The 16,749-nt window shown below is 49.8% G+C and overlaps 5 protein-coding genes across 5 annotated transcripts; 4 read left to right on the top strand and 1 right to left on the bottom strand.

Moving 5' to 3' along the window:
* Positions 1 to 9: 9 nt before the first annotated feature.
* On the top strand, positions 10 to 4,147 carry LY89DRAFT_296791 (uncharacterized protein). Its single transcript, XM_018206545.1, has 5 exons — positions 10 to 399; positions 558 to 1,285; positions 1,461 to 1,968; positions 2,063 to 3,815; positions 3,942 to 4,147. The coding sequence occupies exons 1-5, from the start codon at positions 220 to 222 to the stop codon at positions 3,947 to 3,949; spliced, it is 3,177 nt and encodes a 1,058-aa protein (XP_018076737.1). The 5' UTR covers positions 10 to 219; the 3' UTR covers positions 3,950 to 4,147.
* A 77-nt stretch (positions 4,148 to 4,224) lies between these two features.
* On the top strand, positions 4,225 to 8,285 carry LY89DRAFT_296207 (uncharacterized protein). Its single transcript, XM_018206544.1, has one exon. The coding sequence runs from the start codon at positions 4,335 to 4,337 to the stop codon at positions 8,169 to 8,171; it is 3,837 nt and encodes a 1,278-aa protein (XP_018076736.1). The 5' UTR covers positions 4,225 to 4,334; the 3' UTR covers positions 8,172 to 8,285.
* A 780-nt stretch (positions 8,286 to 9,065) lies between these two features.
* LY89DRAFT_606887 (uncharacterized protein) lies at positions 9,066 to 11,222 on the top strand. The gene is made up of 2 exons (XM_018210436.1): positions 9,066 to 10,093; positions 10,141 to 11,222. Exons 1-2 carry the CDS (start codon positions 9,538 to 9,540, stop codon positions 11,106 to 11,108), a joined length of 1,524 nt encoding a protein of 507 aa, XP_018076735.1. The 5' UTR covers positions 9,066 to 9,537; the 3' UTR covers positions 11,109 to 11,222.
* A 1,715-nt stretch (positions 11,223 to 12,937) lies between these two features.
* On the top strand, positions 12,938 to 15,534 carry LY89DRAFT_575731 (uncharacterized protein; the record flags this gene model as incomplete). Its single annotated transcript, XM_018208804.1, has 6 exons — positions 12,938 to 13,014; positions 13,161 to 13,274; positions 13,332 to 14,168; positions 14,432 to 14,703; positions 14,762 to 15,189; positions 15,241 to 15,534. 6 exons carry the CDS (start codon positions 12,938 to 12,940, stop codon positions 15,532 to 15,534), a joined length of 2,022 nt encoding a protein of 673 aa, XP_018076734.1.
* A 350-nt stretch (positions 15,535 to 15,884) lies between these two features.
* LY89DRAFT_575434 (RNA-binding domain-containing protein) lies at positions 15,885 to 16,511 on the bottom strand (the record flags this gene model as incomplete). Its single annotated transcript, XM_018208790.1, has 2 exons — positions 15,885 to 16,205; positions 16,269 to 16,511. Coding segments are annotated over 2 exons (564 nt in total), but the record flags the coding sequence as incomplete, so codon positions are not given.
* Positions 16,512 to 16,749: the final 238 nt, after the last annotated feature.

Here is a 16,749-nt window from a genome sequence, read left to right as displayed (position 1 = left end):
CATCCCTACCATCCCTAAAGATCCTCCGTGTGACCACGGCCCCGTTAACCTCACGACCTCTTTTACACCATCTTGCTGGATATCTCCAGATCCTCCTCTGTCCAGGAATTCCCCTAAACTATCTCAAAATCTATCGTCTTGCTTGCTATCCTATTGTTGAGCACATAGCCTCGATGAGTCTGACACCTCTCCGCGATCACACGAGCTCGAACATCCATAATGGCAGCCGTCGAGGGTATATTGTACTGCGCAGATCACCCAAGGAGCGACTATGGGTCTGCTACAACCACGATTGGGTGGGATGAGGAGGATACACGGATAAGGCTGAAGCTCATCGCGAGAGCATGGATTCAATCGCGTACGCCAGGCCACCATGGAGGTGCACCGCGGACAAAAATGGTACGAGCCGCGATGATTTTCTCAAATTCTCTTGAAGCCCGAGCCATGCCATGTCATGTTGTCGTGCAGATGCAGTCACCTTAGCGGCTGAAGCCTGCCGCTGCAGCAGTAGCAGCGGTGTGGACCCTAACAAGTCATATTTCTAACGTTGACAATAGAGCGTACTTCCGCATTCGGGTTATACGTGGCCCTGCAGATGGGATCCGACTCCTTTGAAAGTTTCAGGAAGTTTGGATGTTGTTCGTGGAAGAAGACCTCGACCAGACGACCAAGACGTCAACATACTCGAACCTCACACAAATGCCTATGCAGAGAAGCACGCACACGATTCTGACGAAGCGCGAATTACCCCTCCTTCTTCGGTCAGAAAAGAAACAGACAAGTCACTGTTCTGCGACCCTACTATGGCCCCTTCGGTGGACTTTCAATCTCAGGATGGATTCCAGCAAGCTGCCAAGAAGAAGAATGCCAAAAATGCCAAAAACGCAGCAGCAAAGAACAAATGGGACGGTGATGAAGACGAAGACGGAAGTAAGAAGGAGGAGGGTGAGGGAAATAATGATGGGGACAAGGGAGGCGACACTGGCGCTGGCGGTAGTGACGATAAGAAGGAGGAGACGAATGGAGGTGGAAATGGTAACGGAGATGCCAACCCAGATGATGCCTGGGATAGCTTCCTGCCAGCGAAGTCGAAAAAGAAGGGAAAGAAAGGCAAACTTGAGGACCCAACACCCGAGCCAGCACCCGCAGCCGAGGACAAGCCAGATCTCTTCCATGAAATCAAACTTGACGATGCGCCTATTCTTGACTTGAATTTTGATACGGGGACAAAGTCAAGTGGAGGGTTTGGAGCGTGGGGAAGCAGTTGGAATACTGGCACAACAAAGTGAGTGTCTTTTATGCTATTGGGTTCGCTTGCCACATGCGGGTTGTGTTCCTGCATTTTCATATCCAGTGAAGAAAGGGAATGTGTCTAGTCACTTCCCAGAATGGCTTTGCACAGCACTTCGATTGTTCACGTGCCTATCTGGATTTATGCTTGAACTAACATTGGATTTCAGTACCTGGGACTTTTCTGCGACAACTGGCACATCCACCACCGACACCAAAAGCAAAGATACTGAAATTGATAACAATCCATGGAGTATCAATCGTTCCAAGCCTAAGAAAAAGACAACAACTTTCTCATTCGGAGCTTTGGATGAAGAGGAATCGAAGCCAGAAGAGCCTGATCCGCCTCCACCAGCAGAGACAAAGGCCGATGATGGCTTTGACTTCGGCTTCTCGAGCAAAAAGAAGAAGAAGAAGGGTGGTGTTTTCGACTTTCAAATAGATGAAGAGCCAGCAAAAGAAGAGCCGACTCCAGCTGCGGAACCTGCTGAAGATGATTGGGGAGGAGGATGGGGAACCACGGCCAAAAGCAAAAAGAAGGGCAAGAAGGCTGCGGAGCCAGATCCCCCAAAAGAAGAGCTTAAAGTGGAGGAGCCAGCACCTGTGGAGAATGTATGGTCATTGCCCAGTTCGAAGAAGGACAAGAAAAAGAAAGGCAAGAATGCATTCGAAGAAAAGGCAAGTTTATCTTGTTGGAAGTGATTCTCCTAACGACAATTTCTTTCTCACGCGAATGATTATCACCTTCGAATCTAAAGCTAATAGTATATAGACTGAGGAACCAGCTCCTCCTGTTACTGTTCTTGAACCCGAGTCAGAAGCTGCGGCTGAAGAGTTTGGTTGGGGCTCCTTCGCTTCTAAGAAAGACAAGAAGAAAAAGGGGAAGAATGCCATTGAGGAAGTCTCCCAAGCTGATGACCCTCCGCCCGCAGTCCAAGAACCAGAACCGGCAGTGGAACCGGTTGCAGACGACTTTGGATGGGGCTCTTTTGGTGGCTCTAAGAAGGACAAGAAAAAGAAGGGCAAAGGTCTGATTGAAGAAGTCTCCAAAATCGAGGAAACCCCTGTTGTCGTCCCAGAACCCGACCCAGTTCCAGAACCTGTAGAGGATTTTGGCTGGGGATCCTTTGGTACCAAAAAGGATAAGAAGAAAAAGGGTAAGATTGCAGAAGAAACTTCCAAGATTGAGGAGACACCTGCGCCAGACCCTGAACCCGAGCCAGTCGTTGAGGTTGCCGAAGAGTTTGGATGGGGATCCTTTTCAACTTCTAAGAAGAAGAAGAAAGGTAAGAATGCTATCGACGAAATTCCAAAGGCCGAAGAAATTCCTGTCCCAGAACCAGAACCCGAGCCGATAATCGATGATTTTGCATGGAGCGTTGGCACTTCTAAGAAGGACAAGAAAAAGAAAGGTAAGAAAGATGCAGAGGATCCTCCCATTGCCGATGATATCCCGCCCCCGGAGCCTGAAAAGGAGAAGGAGATAGAACCCATCGTTGATGACTTTGCCTGGGGCACGACATCCAAGAAGGACAAGAAGAAAAAGGGAAAGACTGCTGTAGTCGATGAGCCCAAGATCGAGGAACCTGTCATTCCAGAGGTCGAAAAGGAGAAAGAGGAATCAGTGGCTGATGATTTTGGCTGGGGATCTTTCTCAACTTCCAAGAAGGACAAGAAAAAGAAGGGTAAGAGCGTGGTTATTGACGACGAGCCCAAGATCGAACTTCTCCCAGCTCCTGAACCTGAAAAGAAGGAGGAGAAGGAAGAGCCTGTGGTTGATGACGGCTGGGGATCCTTTGGCACCAAGAAGGACAAGAAGAAAAAAGGCAAGAACGCCATAGCCGATCCCACCGTCGAAGCACCACCTCCCCCACCCCCTGAGCCTGAAAAAGCTGAACCGGAGCCGGAACCGGTGGAAGAATTTGGCTGGGGCTCTTTTGGCTCCAAAAAAGACAAGAAGAAAAAGGGCAAAGCTACTGCTATTGAGGAAACCCCGAAAGTGGAAGAGCCGCCTGCTCCTGAGCCAGAGCCAGAACCACCTGCTGATGATTTTGGATTCTCGTTTGGTAGCTCGAAAAAGGACAAGAAGAAAAAGGGTAAGCTTGCCGAGGAACCGGCCAAGAAGTCTGAAGAAGTCATTCCACCACCACCAACTGAGCCTGAGCCTGAGCCTGAGAAAGTCGACGATGACTTTGGCTGGGGATCATTCGGTACCAAGAAGGACAAGAAAAAGAAGGGCAAAGGCGTCTCGGAGGAACCCTCCAAAAAAATAGAAGAGATTCCGCCACCGCCCCCAGCGGATCCTGAGCCTGACCCCGAACCGGCTGAAGAGTTTGGGTGGGGTTCTTTTGGCACTAAGAAGGACAAGAAAAAGAAGGGCAAAAATGCCGTTGAAGACCCGCCCAAGAAATCCGAAGAAGTCTTGCCTCCACCACCAGAAGAGCCTGAGCCTGAGCCAGAAAGGGTCGAAGATGACGGTTGGGGCTCTTTTTCGACTAAGAAGGATAAGAAAAAGAAGGGCAAAGGTGTTGTCGAAGAGCCAGTCAAGGTACGTGCATTTGTCAAACAAGTCGTCTCCCATTTTCCTATTTTACTTTGCCTTGAATTATGAAGCACGTATCTGATTAACATAGATTGTCGAAACAACAAAGGATCCTGAGCCCGAACCCGTGGTCGAAGCCGAGTCTTGGGGCAGCAGTATCTGGGGATCCAAGAAAGATAAGAAGAAGGGTAAGAACACTGTCGAAGAACCACCAAAACCGAAGGATCCTGAGCCTGAACCCGAACCAATCTCCCTTGAGGACGATGGTGGTTGGGGATCATTTGGTACCTCAAAGAAAGATAAGAAAAAGAAAGGCAAAGGCATCAGCGAGGACGCGCCCAAAATCGAGGATCCTTTGCCTGAACCTGAGCCAGAGGCCGAGACATGGACAAGCAGCATTTGGGGCTCTTCCAAAAAAGACAAGAAGAAAGCTGGCAAAAAGGACGAGGTTCCATCCGATTCACTAGCCAAGATCATTGAACCAGATGACAACGATGACTGGATGAATTGGGGTCAGAGCACTGACAAAAAGAAAGACAAATCTTCCAAATCAATTACCGACGACGTTCCGCCCCCATCTCCAACTCCGCCGCCCGCTGTCCCAGAAATTGGCGATGCAGGTGCTACCGATGACTTTTTTGCTGATGGCTGGGGTTCATCAAAGAAAGACAAGAAGAAGAAGGGCAAAACGTTTGCATTTGCGTCCCCTGAAGCTTCGTTCCACTTTGATGATTCGATCAAGCCCACCGAAATTGAAGAGCCCAAGGCAGCCGACGATATTTGGGGTACTACATCTTCGAAAAAGGACAAGAAGAAGGGTAAAGGCAAAAACATCCCTGTCGAAGTTGTGGATGAAGCTCCAGCTCCAGAGCCCCCTGTTGTCGAAGAAAGTAAGCCTGCTAACGACGATTGGATGGGTACTTGGGCATCATCTAGCAAGAAAGACAAGAAAGGCAAGAAAAAGGATATCATCGATGCCCCGCCACCAGCACCAACACCTCCAGCCATGGACCTCACGGAACCCGAAGCAGATCTGTGGGACTTTGGCACAACAGCTGCAAAGACCAAGTCCAAGGAGATAGAACCTGCTGCTCCTCCCAGAAAGCTTTCCAAGAAAGAACAAAAAGAAGCTGATAAATTGGCCAAAAAACAGGCTGAAGCTGATGCAAAAGAGGCAGAAGAGAAGGCGCGAGCAGAGGCCGAAGCCAAAGAAAAGGAGGAGGAGGAAACGAGAGCCCGAGAGGAAGCTGAGGCGAAAGCAAGAGAGGAGGCCGAAGCCGAGGCTAAGGCTAAAGCTAAAGCACCCAAATTGAGCAAAAAGGATCAAAAGAAAGCCGATGAAGCGGCACGCAAGAAGAAACTTGAAGAGGAAGAAGCTGCGCGCAAGCAGAAAGAGGAGGAAGAGGAGGCTGAACGTGCTGCCAAAGAAGCGGAAGAGGAGGCAGCTCGTGAGGCTGAAGAACAAGCCGCCAAGGAGGCAGAAGAGAAGGCCGCCAGGGAAAAGGAGCTCGCTGATGCTAAGAAAGCGAAGAAAGACGCCAAACTCAATAAGGGCAAGAAGTCGTCGACGAAAGTCAACATTCCCGACCCCGAACCTGAGCCATTGATCGAGTTCAGCCCCGTCAAAGAAAAGATCGAGATCGAGGACAAGTCGGACGTCTTCAGTTTCTGGGGTGCCAAGAAGGCGACAGGCCGGGGTACTGAGGCTACCAAAAAGGAGACGCCGTCGAAAACAGACGAGATTGCGATTGCTGACAAAGCAAAGGTTCTGGAAGCTACGAACCTCAAGGACACGACGACCTCTTCCAAATACACTGCGACCTTGATGAAGGCATCAGCAATTACGAAGAAACCAGTCGGAGGTAAATTTGCTGATAGGTTGAAAGCCTTTGAGTCACAGAAGGAGGCTGCGACGCCACCTCCTCCTCCACCCCCTCCATCGCCACCTCCACCAGTCATCGAGGAGGATAAAACCAAGTCGGCGCGCTCGTCCTCGAACAAACTTTCCAAATCCACGTCCAAAAAATACAGAGACAAGGAAAAGGAAGTTATCATCGAGGAAAGCTCTCCCAGAAAGCTCTACAAAGCAAAAGACGTACCTGGTAGCTTTCCTGACGACCTCGCTGAGGACGACATTGTTGATGAACCAGTAGCGATGGTCGTTGAGAAAAAGTCAGGCAAAAAGAGCAAATCGTCCAGTAAAGCCAAAGCTCCTGAACCTGTCACTGAGCCCGAATTGGACGTTGAAGTCAAAGAACCAGAAATCGTCGCTCCTCCTACACCACCTCCAGAACCCAAATCGTCTTCCAAGAAAGAGCGTCCACGTGTCGTGCGCGATGCAGGATCTTCGTGGGCTGCTTGGGGTGCCACTCCGCGTAAGGAGGAGAAGAAGCCATCCAAGTCTCGTAAATCTTCTCCATCGAGAGAGGAGAAGAAGTCGAAAGAGTCGGACGTGAAGCGCTCCAAATCGACCAGGAAGCCCGAGAAAGACGAGAAAATCTCATCGAAAGATTCTTCCTCTGACAAAGCAGATAGGCCACCGCTTTCGCGTGGGCTTTCGAGCATGTTCACTGCTGCGTCGCCAATCTCACGGTCGAAATCCACATCTGAAAGACGGACTAGCACATCGGGTAGAACAAGCTCACGCCGACATTCAGTCGTCGTCGACAGCATCATCTCACCTCCACCTGACGATATCAGAAGCCCACCAGAGATGTCAGCCAAGGCAGCGAAGATTCTAGGCGCTACTCCTGTGAAGCTGTCCCGGAGCAAATCTGAACGGCAGCCTAAGTCACGTGGTAAGCTTCCTGAATGTTCCTCCAGTTTCGAGTCTATGAAAGCTGACAAATTAAATTCAGGTCTCGACGATGATGATGACATTGTCATGGTTGGAGCAGATGAAGACCTCACGAGTCCTGAGAAGTCGAGTCGCGATCGTAAATCAAGAACGAAGGTAATTCAGAACCCAATCTACGATGATCGTCCGCCGCCACCTGTGCCAATGCCGCCAGGAGACATCGATAGTCCATTTCGGCCGACCAGGAGGCCATCTACCAGGGATTCATATGCTAATGCTAGAAATGTCAAACAGGCAAAGCAAGACGAAGACATCGTTATGGTCGACGCTGGTGGTCCGTCAGAAAATCTTGGACCTTCTGGAATCAAACGAACGAGCTCGAGTGCTAAAAAGGCAGCTGGATTCGGACTCTTGGGCGGCTTACTCGCTTCCAGCTCACGACCAGAAAACAAGCGCCGCAGCACAGCCTTGACGGACGACGAAGGCTTACGAGGCTTGCGTCGCGAAGACCGGAAAATTAAACGTCCGGCCCGAGAACGATCCGGGACCGATGGTCTTGATGCAGATATCACTATGACTGGTGGGGCTGCAGAAGAAGACCAAGAAGCTCGTCGTGCAGCTCGACGTGCTCGCAGAGCAGAGCGAGACGCCGCCGAAAATGCCGCTGAAAATGCAAGAAGAGCCAAAGAGGATGAAAGGCGCGAACGGCATCGTAAGCGAGAAGAAGAAGCAGAGGCTCGAAGGATTGAAGAGAAGGAAGCTCGAAGAGTAGCTCGACGAGAGCAGAAGGCTCGCGAAGAAGCTGAACGCCAAGCTATTGAAGCAAAGGAAGCCGAACGAGCTGAGCGGCGACGAGCCCGGAGAGCCGAACGGGACTCCGAAAAAGCTGCTCAGACCGACGCCGAACCCCTGACAGAAGATCCGGGGCGTCTGAAGCGATCAGATCGTAGGAGGTCTCACATGGAAGGACCAGCCGATGAGGATCCTGAAGAAAGACGACGAAGACGTGAGGAGCGGCGTGCTAGGCGTGTATCTGAGACTCCGAGGATGAGTCGTCGCACGTCGGCGCCTGTCGTTGACAGCTATTTCGATCCAAGAAATGGCACCAAGTCTCGTGGCGCGGACCCAGACTTTTCGCCTGCTGATGGTCCTGTCTCCAGAGACTCGTCAAAGCGTAAGAAAGCTGGGTGGCCACACTCTGGTACTGATTCATGGGTCCAAGAGACGTCAGATGCACCACCACCTCCCGAGGACACCCCAAATGTCGATATAGTCGATGAGAATCTTGCTGATGAGAATGAGCGGCGACGCCTCAGAAAAACTCGTCGCCATTCGCGCATGGAAGGCGAAGAAGATCCAGAAGAGAGGAGACGAAGGAGAGAGTCCCGGCGACAAAGTCGCCAGGACCGTGACACCATGAAGAGCTCAGAAGGAAGCCAAGAAAACGGTCGCAGGTCGAGCCGTCGAGACTCCGGCTTTGTTGAAAGTAGAGCCCCTAGTGCTCAAGGTGGACTGTTCAGCAGATGGAAGAATTTGATATAATATCTAGGACATGCATAATCTAAGCGTCATCTGGGGACAGAGTTTGTTTATCAAGGCGCGATTTTTGGAGTTTGTTGTTGAGATTAGGAAAGCGATCAAGCATTTGGGCGGTCTGTATCTGGTATCATCTGCATAGACCGGTGGGAAACTGGCTTGTAGGAATGCTGTCGGTATAGGCGGTGGTTTGAGCGTTTTACTATATACCCCTTTGAGATTTAGATGTAGTTTTATGTGTCACAGCACGGGTTGGACCCGGCCAAAACTGTCTCTTTCTTCAATGTTATACCCCGATCGAAGCAACGAGGGTCTTTATAAGCTATAGCAATTGGAATGAATGCGCAACTCTCAATGTCGGTTCATAGTGCTTTCACTATCTGACTCAGCTGCCCACTGAGATCGGAGTTTTCAAGTTCTTTCTGTACTTTGTATCGACTCGTCTGGTATGTCTCCTTCCTTCCACCTACTCTTCAACCACACCCATACCTTATGCTACGATTCGCCTCACCCACCTAGATCGGAGATCACTTCTCCTCGGTCCCAAAGACGTTATTCACGTGACGCTACGCTTGCGGGCCGCCGCCATTATCTCTTCTTCAATAGGAAATCCTCTCCCGTCCAATGCGGGGACTGATAACGGCCGTCGTAGTGACGCACTTACCTGATAGAGTCTTGATTCCCAGAAGACATGGCCGTGGCTCGCAGCGCATTGCATGCGCCAATTCCCCATTCTTCGCAAGCTGCCATGCGCTTGTATGGCTGGGAGCAATTGCCTTGGGATGTGGATGTGGAATTAGGTAGGGAATTAAGATCTCTTTCCTGATTGAGCGAGATTTCGTGGGTTGGTCTGGCCAAAGCTTCCTTCCTTCCTTCCAGCTCCAAGCTCCAAGCTCCATCCCGCTCTCTCCCACGAGTTCCCTCTCCTCTCCCACTTTCACTCCCCTCTCTCTCATAAATCAGTTCCGCACCCATGCTTCCGTACTTATCAGTCGAAGCAAAGGTCGTACCACATTGAAGTGTTCTATTGCCTCTTCAAGCACGCTCTCCTCTCCCTCTCCAGTTCTTGAAGCACGCGTACGGCTGTCAGTCGCGGCGGTGATGAGATAAGTACTTTGTGGTTTTCGAGATAAGCCATCTGATAACCTTTAAATACGCCATCTGCTTCGTTTCATTTCGGCCAAGCAGCAAGACCAATTCACTTCACGGGTTTCACCGTGTATTTCATCGCCAATTCGGAACCGTGCCGACATCACTTTGCTCGAGAGCCAGGTCACGGTTCTACTTTCCATTCACATTTACCTCTTCCAAAGTCGAGAAATCTTTTGTCCTCGTCGATCTTCACACCGCCCAAGATTGAAAAGATTTCAAGATGGTCCTCTCTATCAGTCGAGACCAGTTGCTTCTTAGTCTCGGGATCCTCTTTCTCCTGTCGACTTGTATTACTTTGGCAATAAACAAACGGCAGCGAGATGCGATGCTGGAAAGACTGCACTTTCATCGTCGACGGGAATCTGGGGCTTCAACGCCTCCACGTTCGTTCTCACCAAGTAAGAAGGCTCCGATAGTTACGGGTGGAAGTCCGGATTACAGCACTACGTTCCCACCCTCGAGACGTGAGGTACTTCCTGAGCTTGCCAAGACTCTCCCTACTGCCAACGCCCAAATTCTCCTCAAAACGGAACCCTGCCCAGACTTTTTTCTCAAGAACCCTTTGCCAATGACGCAGTCATACGCCGTAGACAGCGATGCGCCCAAGTATACACCTACCGGTTTCTCGACAGCCGAGATCAAGGCCATGGGTGATTTCCCTGCATATGATATCCTCACCGAAACTCCACTGCCTCAAGCCTACCAAAACTTTGACTCGACTAAAGCTCTTCCTCGGCCATACAGACCATTCAGATGGGCTTATCACCAGACCATGTGTACGTCTTTCTCGCAACTTGGATGCAATTCTTGCTAACCAGTTCAGCTTTTGTCAAGATGGAACCAGACTGGTGGCTCGAAGTTGAAAATACCTATGTTGCCAGGATCAAAGAGCGTCAAGACCTGTTCCGAGAGTACGGCCCCAAGGTCCTTGACTATATGCCTGGATCCGAACTTGTTTGCAAAGAGTTGATGGAGATGTGCCTACTGTTCTATTGCGCCAGATACCCAGCGTGTTTCTCCTTGTCAGAAGACAAGAAAGTCTTCCACAATCACTTGCTTGGAAATACTACTGAAATTAAACGCTACCACCCGCTGCATATCCTACTCAATAACATACCAGAAGATTTCGCCATTGTCCTACGAAATGAGGAGGACGGGATGTACTACTTCCGTGCTGGTGTCATTTGCAGCTCACTGGGCTGGAACGTGGGAACCAAGATCGGCATGCAGCTTAAAGAAATCCACACTCCCATTCCAGATTATAAGGAGAAGATGTCTTTCAGCATGGACCGATACTTCGCCAGAATGCCTGTGAATTCTCCAATCCAGCGTGGAAGCTGGGGACTAGAGGTCGGGTCGCCGTTGTTCATGCCACCAGGGCATCCCCACGAGAAGCTCAGGGAGATTCAGGATCCAGACTTGAAGATTGAGAATTGCAACTTGCGGGTTGACTGGCAGACTTTGAGACGATTGCCATTAAGTGGTGGTATAGTGTTCAATTTCACTGCGCTCTTCACGCCGATTCCGGAGTTCAGAGACGAGCCCTATGTGCCAGCGTTGGTAGCGAAGATCTTGAAGGACGGCAAGAAAACTCTCATGGATTACAAGGGTACCTGGCACGTGGAGCATATCTGCATTCCTGCACTAGAGGAGTACAATCGAGAACAAGTTGAGAAGGGATTAGTGAAGCCGGAGAACGAGGGCGATGAGACATGGACTGAAGGGACATTGAATGAATATCCCTACTTCCCAGGCTGGGAAGAGAAGTGGCATCGTCAACAAGGTTTCTAGACGTATGAATGGCAAGGGAGGTCACAAAGGTCAAGAAGCGCCACGAGACATGCAAATAACGATATCACGAAATCAAGATACCAATGAATACTGCTACGCCGTCTCTTCCTTCTCTTCCTTCCATGCACATCCACTTTTCTAAAATGTGTCCATCATGTGACTACTTAGTCTTGCAAGACGCCGAAGATACCTTTCCAGTCTCGACGCTTGCACAGTGTTTATGTTGTCCTCTGATACGCAGAGAGAATGGCAGAGCTCTGCAATTACCTGTAGCCTGTCCCTACATAGACCTCTAATCTCAAATACCCTTATAGTTTTTTTGAATTTAGGTCCCAGATCAAAGTTTACTGCAGATAGGCCACTGCGGCGGGAGCTGATATGATTTGCACGGATCAAAGCTCCGTACGACTCAGAGCAGGCGGAAAATAAAGCATGAGATGGGTAGCAATAAATACGGAAGCAAATTCCCAGCGACATAGAATCCACGAAATATGCAACTAAAATGTCCCCACGGATCCGTGGTAGGTAGGCAGAATTGCCCATGAACAGATGATGATCCTCACGCCGCCCATCGGACCATCCGATGGATCTGTTGTTCTATTCTGCCATGGTTTTCTCAACCATGTAATGAGGATTAGATATACTGCAACTGACAGTATACCAAGTCGTCGGCTGAATGGCGAGCTTGAGGAGCGAGACAGCGGCCTTTGGTTTTCGACCCCTAAGAAGGCCCCTCGGCACACCTTAAAGTCAACCAACACCCAAATCTTACCCTCTGATAGTCGTCGATCGTCGGACACTGTGACTGCGATTGCGCCTTACTAGTCCTGTTGTCAATCTGGGTGTGGCAGACTGCACCTGCGTCTGCGTCTGCACTTGGAGGTTATGTGTCGCATGGCTCCTCCATCCATCATCCGGGCCTCTGGTCGCTCCCTCGTGCATCTGCTTGGCTGTTCCCCACGACGAAGGGTCCTCGCACTGCACACAAGGGGCACCACTGTACGATGACGCTGATTTGGACCTGGAGCTGGAGCTGGAGCGGGAGCCAAAGAGTAGCAGTCTAGGAGAAAGCGTGCTGTGCTATGCTATATCCTTACGATGCAATTCCATCATCATCAGAGAGCTCGAACGAGTCCCCATCGTCACAGACTGATCGCGCCTGCCTCTTGGCTAGTCCATCGACCTTTCCAGACTCTGGCAAGATACAGTATACCATGCTGCGATCTTCTCTTCACGATGCCGGCCGCTGATATCTACATGGAAAAGACGATCTGGGCACCAGAGCTGTCACCTCTGGGGAGCCGGACACATCTCCGACAGGATATCACAACTTTCATTTGGCCGGAGACATGTCCAAAATTCATGCTCTTTGGGCTCATACTCATCAGACCCGTCGCTGCACCCACCGCCCAGCAACCTCATCTCCTCGTCGCCGTACTTCATGTCGACTGCTATTTGCGACGACCGTCCGAGTATCAGCACTGTGCCCTCTGTGGGGTGGAAACATAAAAATCGACCGATTCATACATTTGTTGACAGCAAAAGAGTCTGAAAAACCGGAGCAATAATGCGACTCTGCCCATTTGCAGAGGGCTTCTCAACAACCAGTTTCGCCTAAAGAGTTACACATTTCGAGAGGTCCAAATACGTCCTCCAGGCTTTGGCACCACGCTGTTGGGGCAGAGAGATAGACAACCCTCAGCCTATTGACAACTGGATCCGTGTCTGTCGTTTCTCTCTTGGGTGATCTCCAGGACTGGATCCATCCTTTTTCGCCGAGGTCGTTCCCACTCAAGTTTGGCCTACTCGCTAGAAGTCCTGAAGGTACAATGAACTTGGACTCAGCCAGCAGCAGCTCTGGAAACCCAACCAACCCCAGAACAAGCCGGGGTTCAATCGCAGCGCAGTTCGTGGAAACTTTCCTTTGTCGTGTGTCCTGATTTGAAGATATACATACTCATGTTTTATGCTTGGTGGCTTCGATCAGCACCACGTTGTTACTATTGAAACTCTGTATTGAGGATCGGTTTTACTAACTCTGGGGGCTTTCAGAGCATGTGAGACATGTCGATCGAGAAAGCAAAAGTGTGATGAACAACGACCAAAATGCGGATTATGCCAGAGGATGAAGTTGGACTGTAGGTATAGGGAACCACAACCAACGAAGTAAGAAGCCCCGCCGGCCTCCCGGATTTGAGACACAACTTACTGAGTGGCTGCCAGGAAAGATAAGACTCTTGTCGAGATCCTAGATCGTTTGAAATCTCTTGAGGGCAAAGTAGACCGAATACCAACTGGCAGAGCCCCCATACCCACTGGTTTCGGCCCTCCACAACCCGCGCCCTCAAGCCAGCCCTCCTTCAGTAACGAGCTCGACTCCAGCTCCTACTCAACTCCAAATCCCCGCCCGTCTCAACAACCCAGTCCTAGTGGCCTTGGACGATCTCCAGGCTATCGACATGCTTCTGCGGCTCACAAGATATTGACTTGGCCTGTTGTCCAACAACTATTGCTACAAGCTCTGCCGACAAATGTGGGGGATCTGAAGACACTTGAGCAGGATGGTCCAGCATTTATAGTTCAGATACAGAAAAGCGTTCCACTCCTACCGCTGGATGAGGCATTACAAGACAGGCCCTTCGTCGGCATGCAAACTCAGGCAACGAGGGCCTCTAGCGGTGCTAGGATAGTCTTTCCGGCTTTGACTAGAGACGTAATGCATCGTCTTGCAACGGCATATTTTGACACTTTCAACTTCATATACCCTTTCATGGACCGGCAGAACTTCATCTCCGATACACTTTCAAAAGTATATACAGAAGGTTTCGATGGTGATCCAGATTCTGTCATCGCCCTTCTAATATTTGCGCTTGGTGAATTGGCTCTAGAAGGCTCTCGTGGACCTCCCATCTCAGAAGATGGCGCTCGAAGTAGTGGTGTGAGGGGAGGTACAGCCATGAAACCTCCTGGACTTGCACTCTTCAATGAGGCCAGAAAGCGTATAGGGTTCGTGTTGACTGAGTCTGAACTCGAAAACGTACAGATCTATTCGCTCGCCGGGTTCGTAGACCCCTTGAAACCCCATTCTGTGTAAGAGACTTTTGATACTGACATCAGCTGTTGTCATGACAGGCTCTATTTTCAGTCGTGTTCCCGTCACGTGGTATATTGTTCGCCTTGAATTGTATCTGAGTTCGAAAGACTGATGTTTTGGCTTTAGGATTTCTGGAGAATGACCGTGTGTGCATCACAGGCGTGCTACATTCTGATCACATGGTATGGATTCTACTCTGCAGGTGCCTCTTTGTGCTAAGAACATTCAGCAATCCGATAGATTGGAGTACACCTCGAGGAGATATCATTAAACGAGCTTATTGGCATTGCGTTATTATGGAAACCGCTTTGCAATATGAGTTAGACCTGGCTCCCACGGGTATTGCTGGACTAGAAGATCGAGTAGGCATGCCTAGTTTTAATAGTCCCTTTTGTGAAGCCGATCACAGGGGCAATCAATCGTCACATTTCGAAGCGCACTACGCTTCTCAGATCGCCTTGCGGAGATTATGTGCTGAAATACACAATAGCTTGTATGATGGTAAGTGAATAGCTGTCTCTGATCTGTGTGAACTTTCAACTTTACTGATCAGTTCTAGCCATGTCGAACACTGACACAGGAAGCGGAAGCAGTGATGAGTTCCGTGGACCGTCTGCACAATCTCTCAATCAACTAGCTGCCCAGCTGTCTCAATGGCGTGGAATGCTCCCAAAGGAGCTCCAATGGGCGGAGGAAGACCCAGCTGGCTTCCCTTCTGTTCAACCTTTAAATGTCGGACCTTACAATCAGACCTTGGATCCGAGTTTGTCGCCTCAGCAATCGCATTCTAGGGCTCCACTATTCACTGCTGACTCGAGTGTCGAGCCTATTCACTACCCTTACGTCTACGATGTACAAGTTGCACTTTTGCGGACAAGATATTACTATGCAAAGTATATAGTTTATCGACCGTTTGTATACAAAGCATTACATTTCCCAGAACTGATGACAACAGAGGACGCTCAGGGAGTCGCGGAATGTCTCAGAGTAAGTATCATTCCGGTAAACTAGTTCAAAGTCCCTGACGTCTTGTGCTAGTCCTGCCTCAAATGGCCTCTGTTGCTGTCACCAACGTCTCGTCGAAAAAGATTAATACCTTACCTGTTTTGCTGGAATCAACATTTCCTCGGCATTCTAATCATCTTAAACATTACCCAGCACAACCCTATGCTCAGAGACATACGGGCTCAGTTTTGTGGATCAAGATTCGAAGCTGAAATAGGCGAGAGCGTTGACTTGATGATTGATTGGATCAGGGACTCGAGGATATGTGATCCTATTGCAGACTGGTGTTATAAGATCCTGCAACCGATTTATAACTTGGAGTCGTGAGGTAAACTAGGATTTAATTCGGAACATTGTACAGGGCACGACTAACGATAATCATGTGTATATGACGGTTATGGGAGGGGCGGTATTGGGCGGTAGAAACCATATGGAGCGGCATTGCAGGTGTTGGAGTAGGTACAAATCACCTGGCAGTCAAAATGTCGTGTCACAATGTCTGTCCTCGAGCTTGAAATTAAGATTAATCTCCAACAAAATCAAATGGAAATTTATGATCTCTATGAGAATGGCCTAGCGTTGTCTTTTAAAAGAATCCCCATAGTTTGATTCCACCCCAGAACATTTATGAACAGCTCCCAGACTCCTAGCAATGCAAAACACGATACCTTCTTTCTTCAGTCACTGTCTTCGTCCATAGCCACGTCTCCTTCACTATCCTCCTCTGATTCATCCTCTTCGTCACGCCTTCTCTTTTGACCGGCCACACTCGTCGTCGGACTTCGTGCATCTTCCATAGCGTGATCAGTGGATGGAGGCTTCAAGGTGCCCAACGCAGGAGCTGTAGTATTTGTCGTAGTTGCAGCAGATGGCGGGGCATTGAAGATACTCTGCTGAAGCTCTGTAGCAGTGACTGCACCTGCAGCTGCCGCAGGCATTCTGAATGTGCCGTCTAGCTTGGCGATAGTATCAGATTTCGATTTGGCATATTGGATTTGCTACCCCAGACATGTCAGCCTCTTGATAACTTCGCACCTATGCAGATTTAAACAGAAACGTACCATCTCTCTGCCGAAGAATTCGAATCCTTGGAGTGCTCTCATGGCTTGAGTAGCAGTTTGCGCATCTCTAAACACAATGTGGGCTTGACCACGCATCTTCGTTGTTCGTAAAGCCACGACATCGAGCACAGGACCGTAGGTCGAGAATATCATGTAGAGTGCAATTCGCAGATCCGGTTTCTGTATCTTGGAGGAAGGGAGATTGGTGATGTAGAGGGTTTGGTTTGGAGCATAGGTCGATTTGCTGCCAGGCTTGCGCGCACCCCCAGCTTGCCCAGGAGCTTTCGTTCCCTACAGCAGATGTTCAGTACTCAGTCAAGTATAAAGAGGAGTGGGACTCACTGTTGCGTTTGACGCCATTTTTGCAAGTCAACCTTTGCTAATGTTCGACGCGGCTGCGAATCTCCAATATCAGAACTTCGATCGCGCCAAGATTTCAAGCCTTGTCTGCCTCCAAGCGACAACGACCCCGCTACGCCCA

This window comes from Mollisia scopiformis, assembly GCF_001500285.1.
Source record: "Mollisia scopiformis unplaced genomic scaffold LY89scaffold_3, whole genome shotgun sequence".
In the NCBI taxonomy this organism is placed as follows: domain Eukaryota; kingdom Fungi; phylum Ascomycota; class Leotiomycetes; order Helotiales; family Mollisiaceae; genus Mollisia; species Mollisia scopiformis.
The sequence above is the reverse complement of the archived record's forward strand: the minus strand, read 5'-3'. Positions and strand labels throughout refer to the sequence as shown.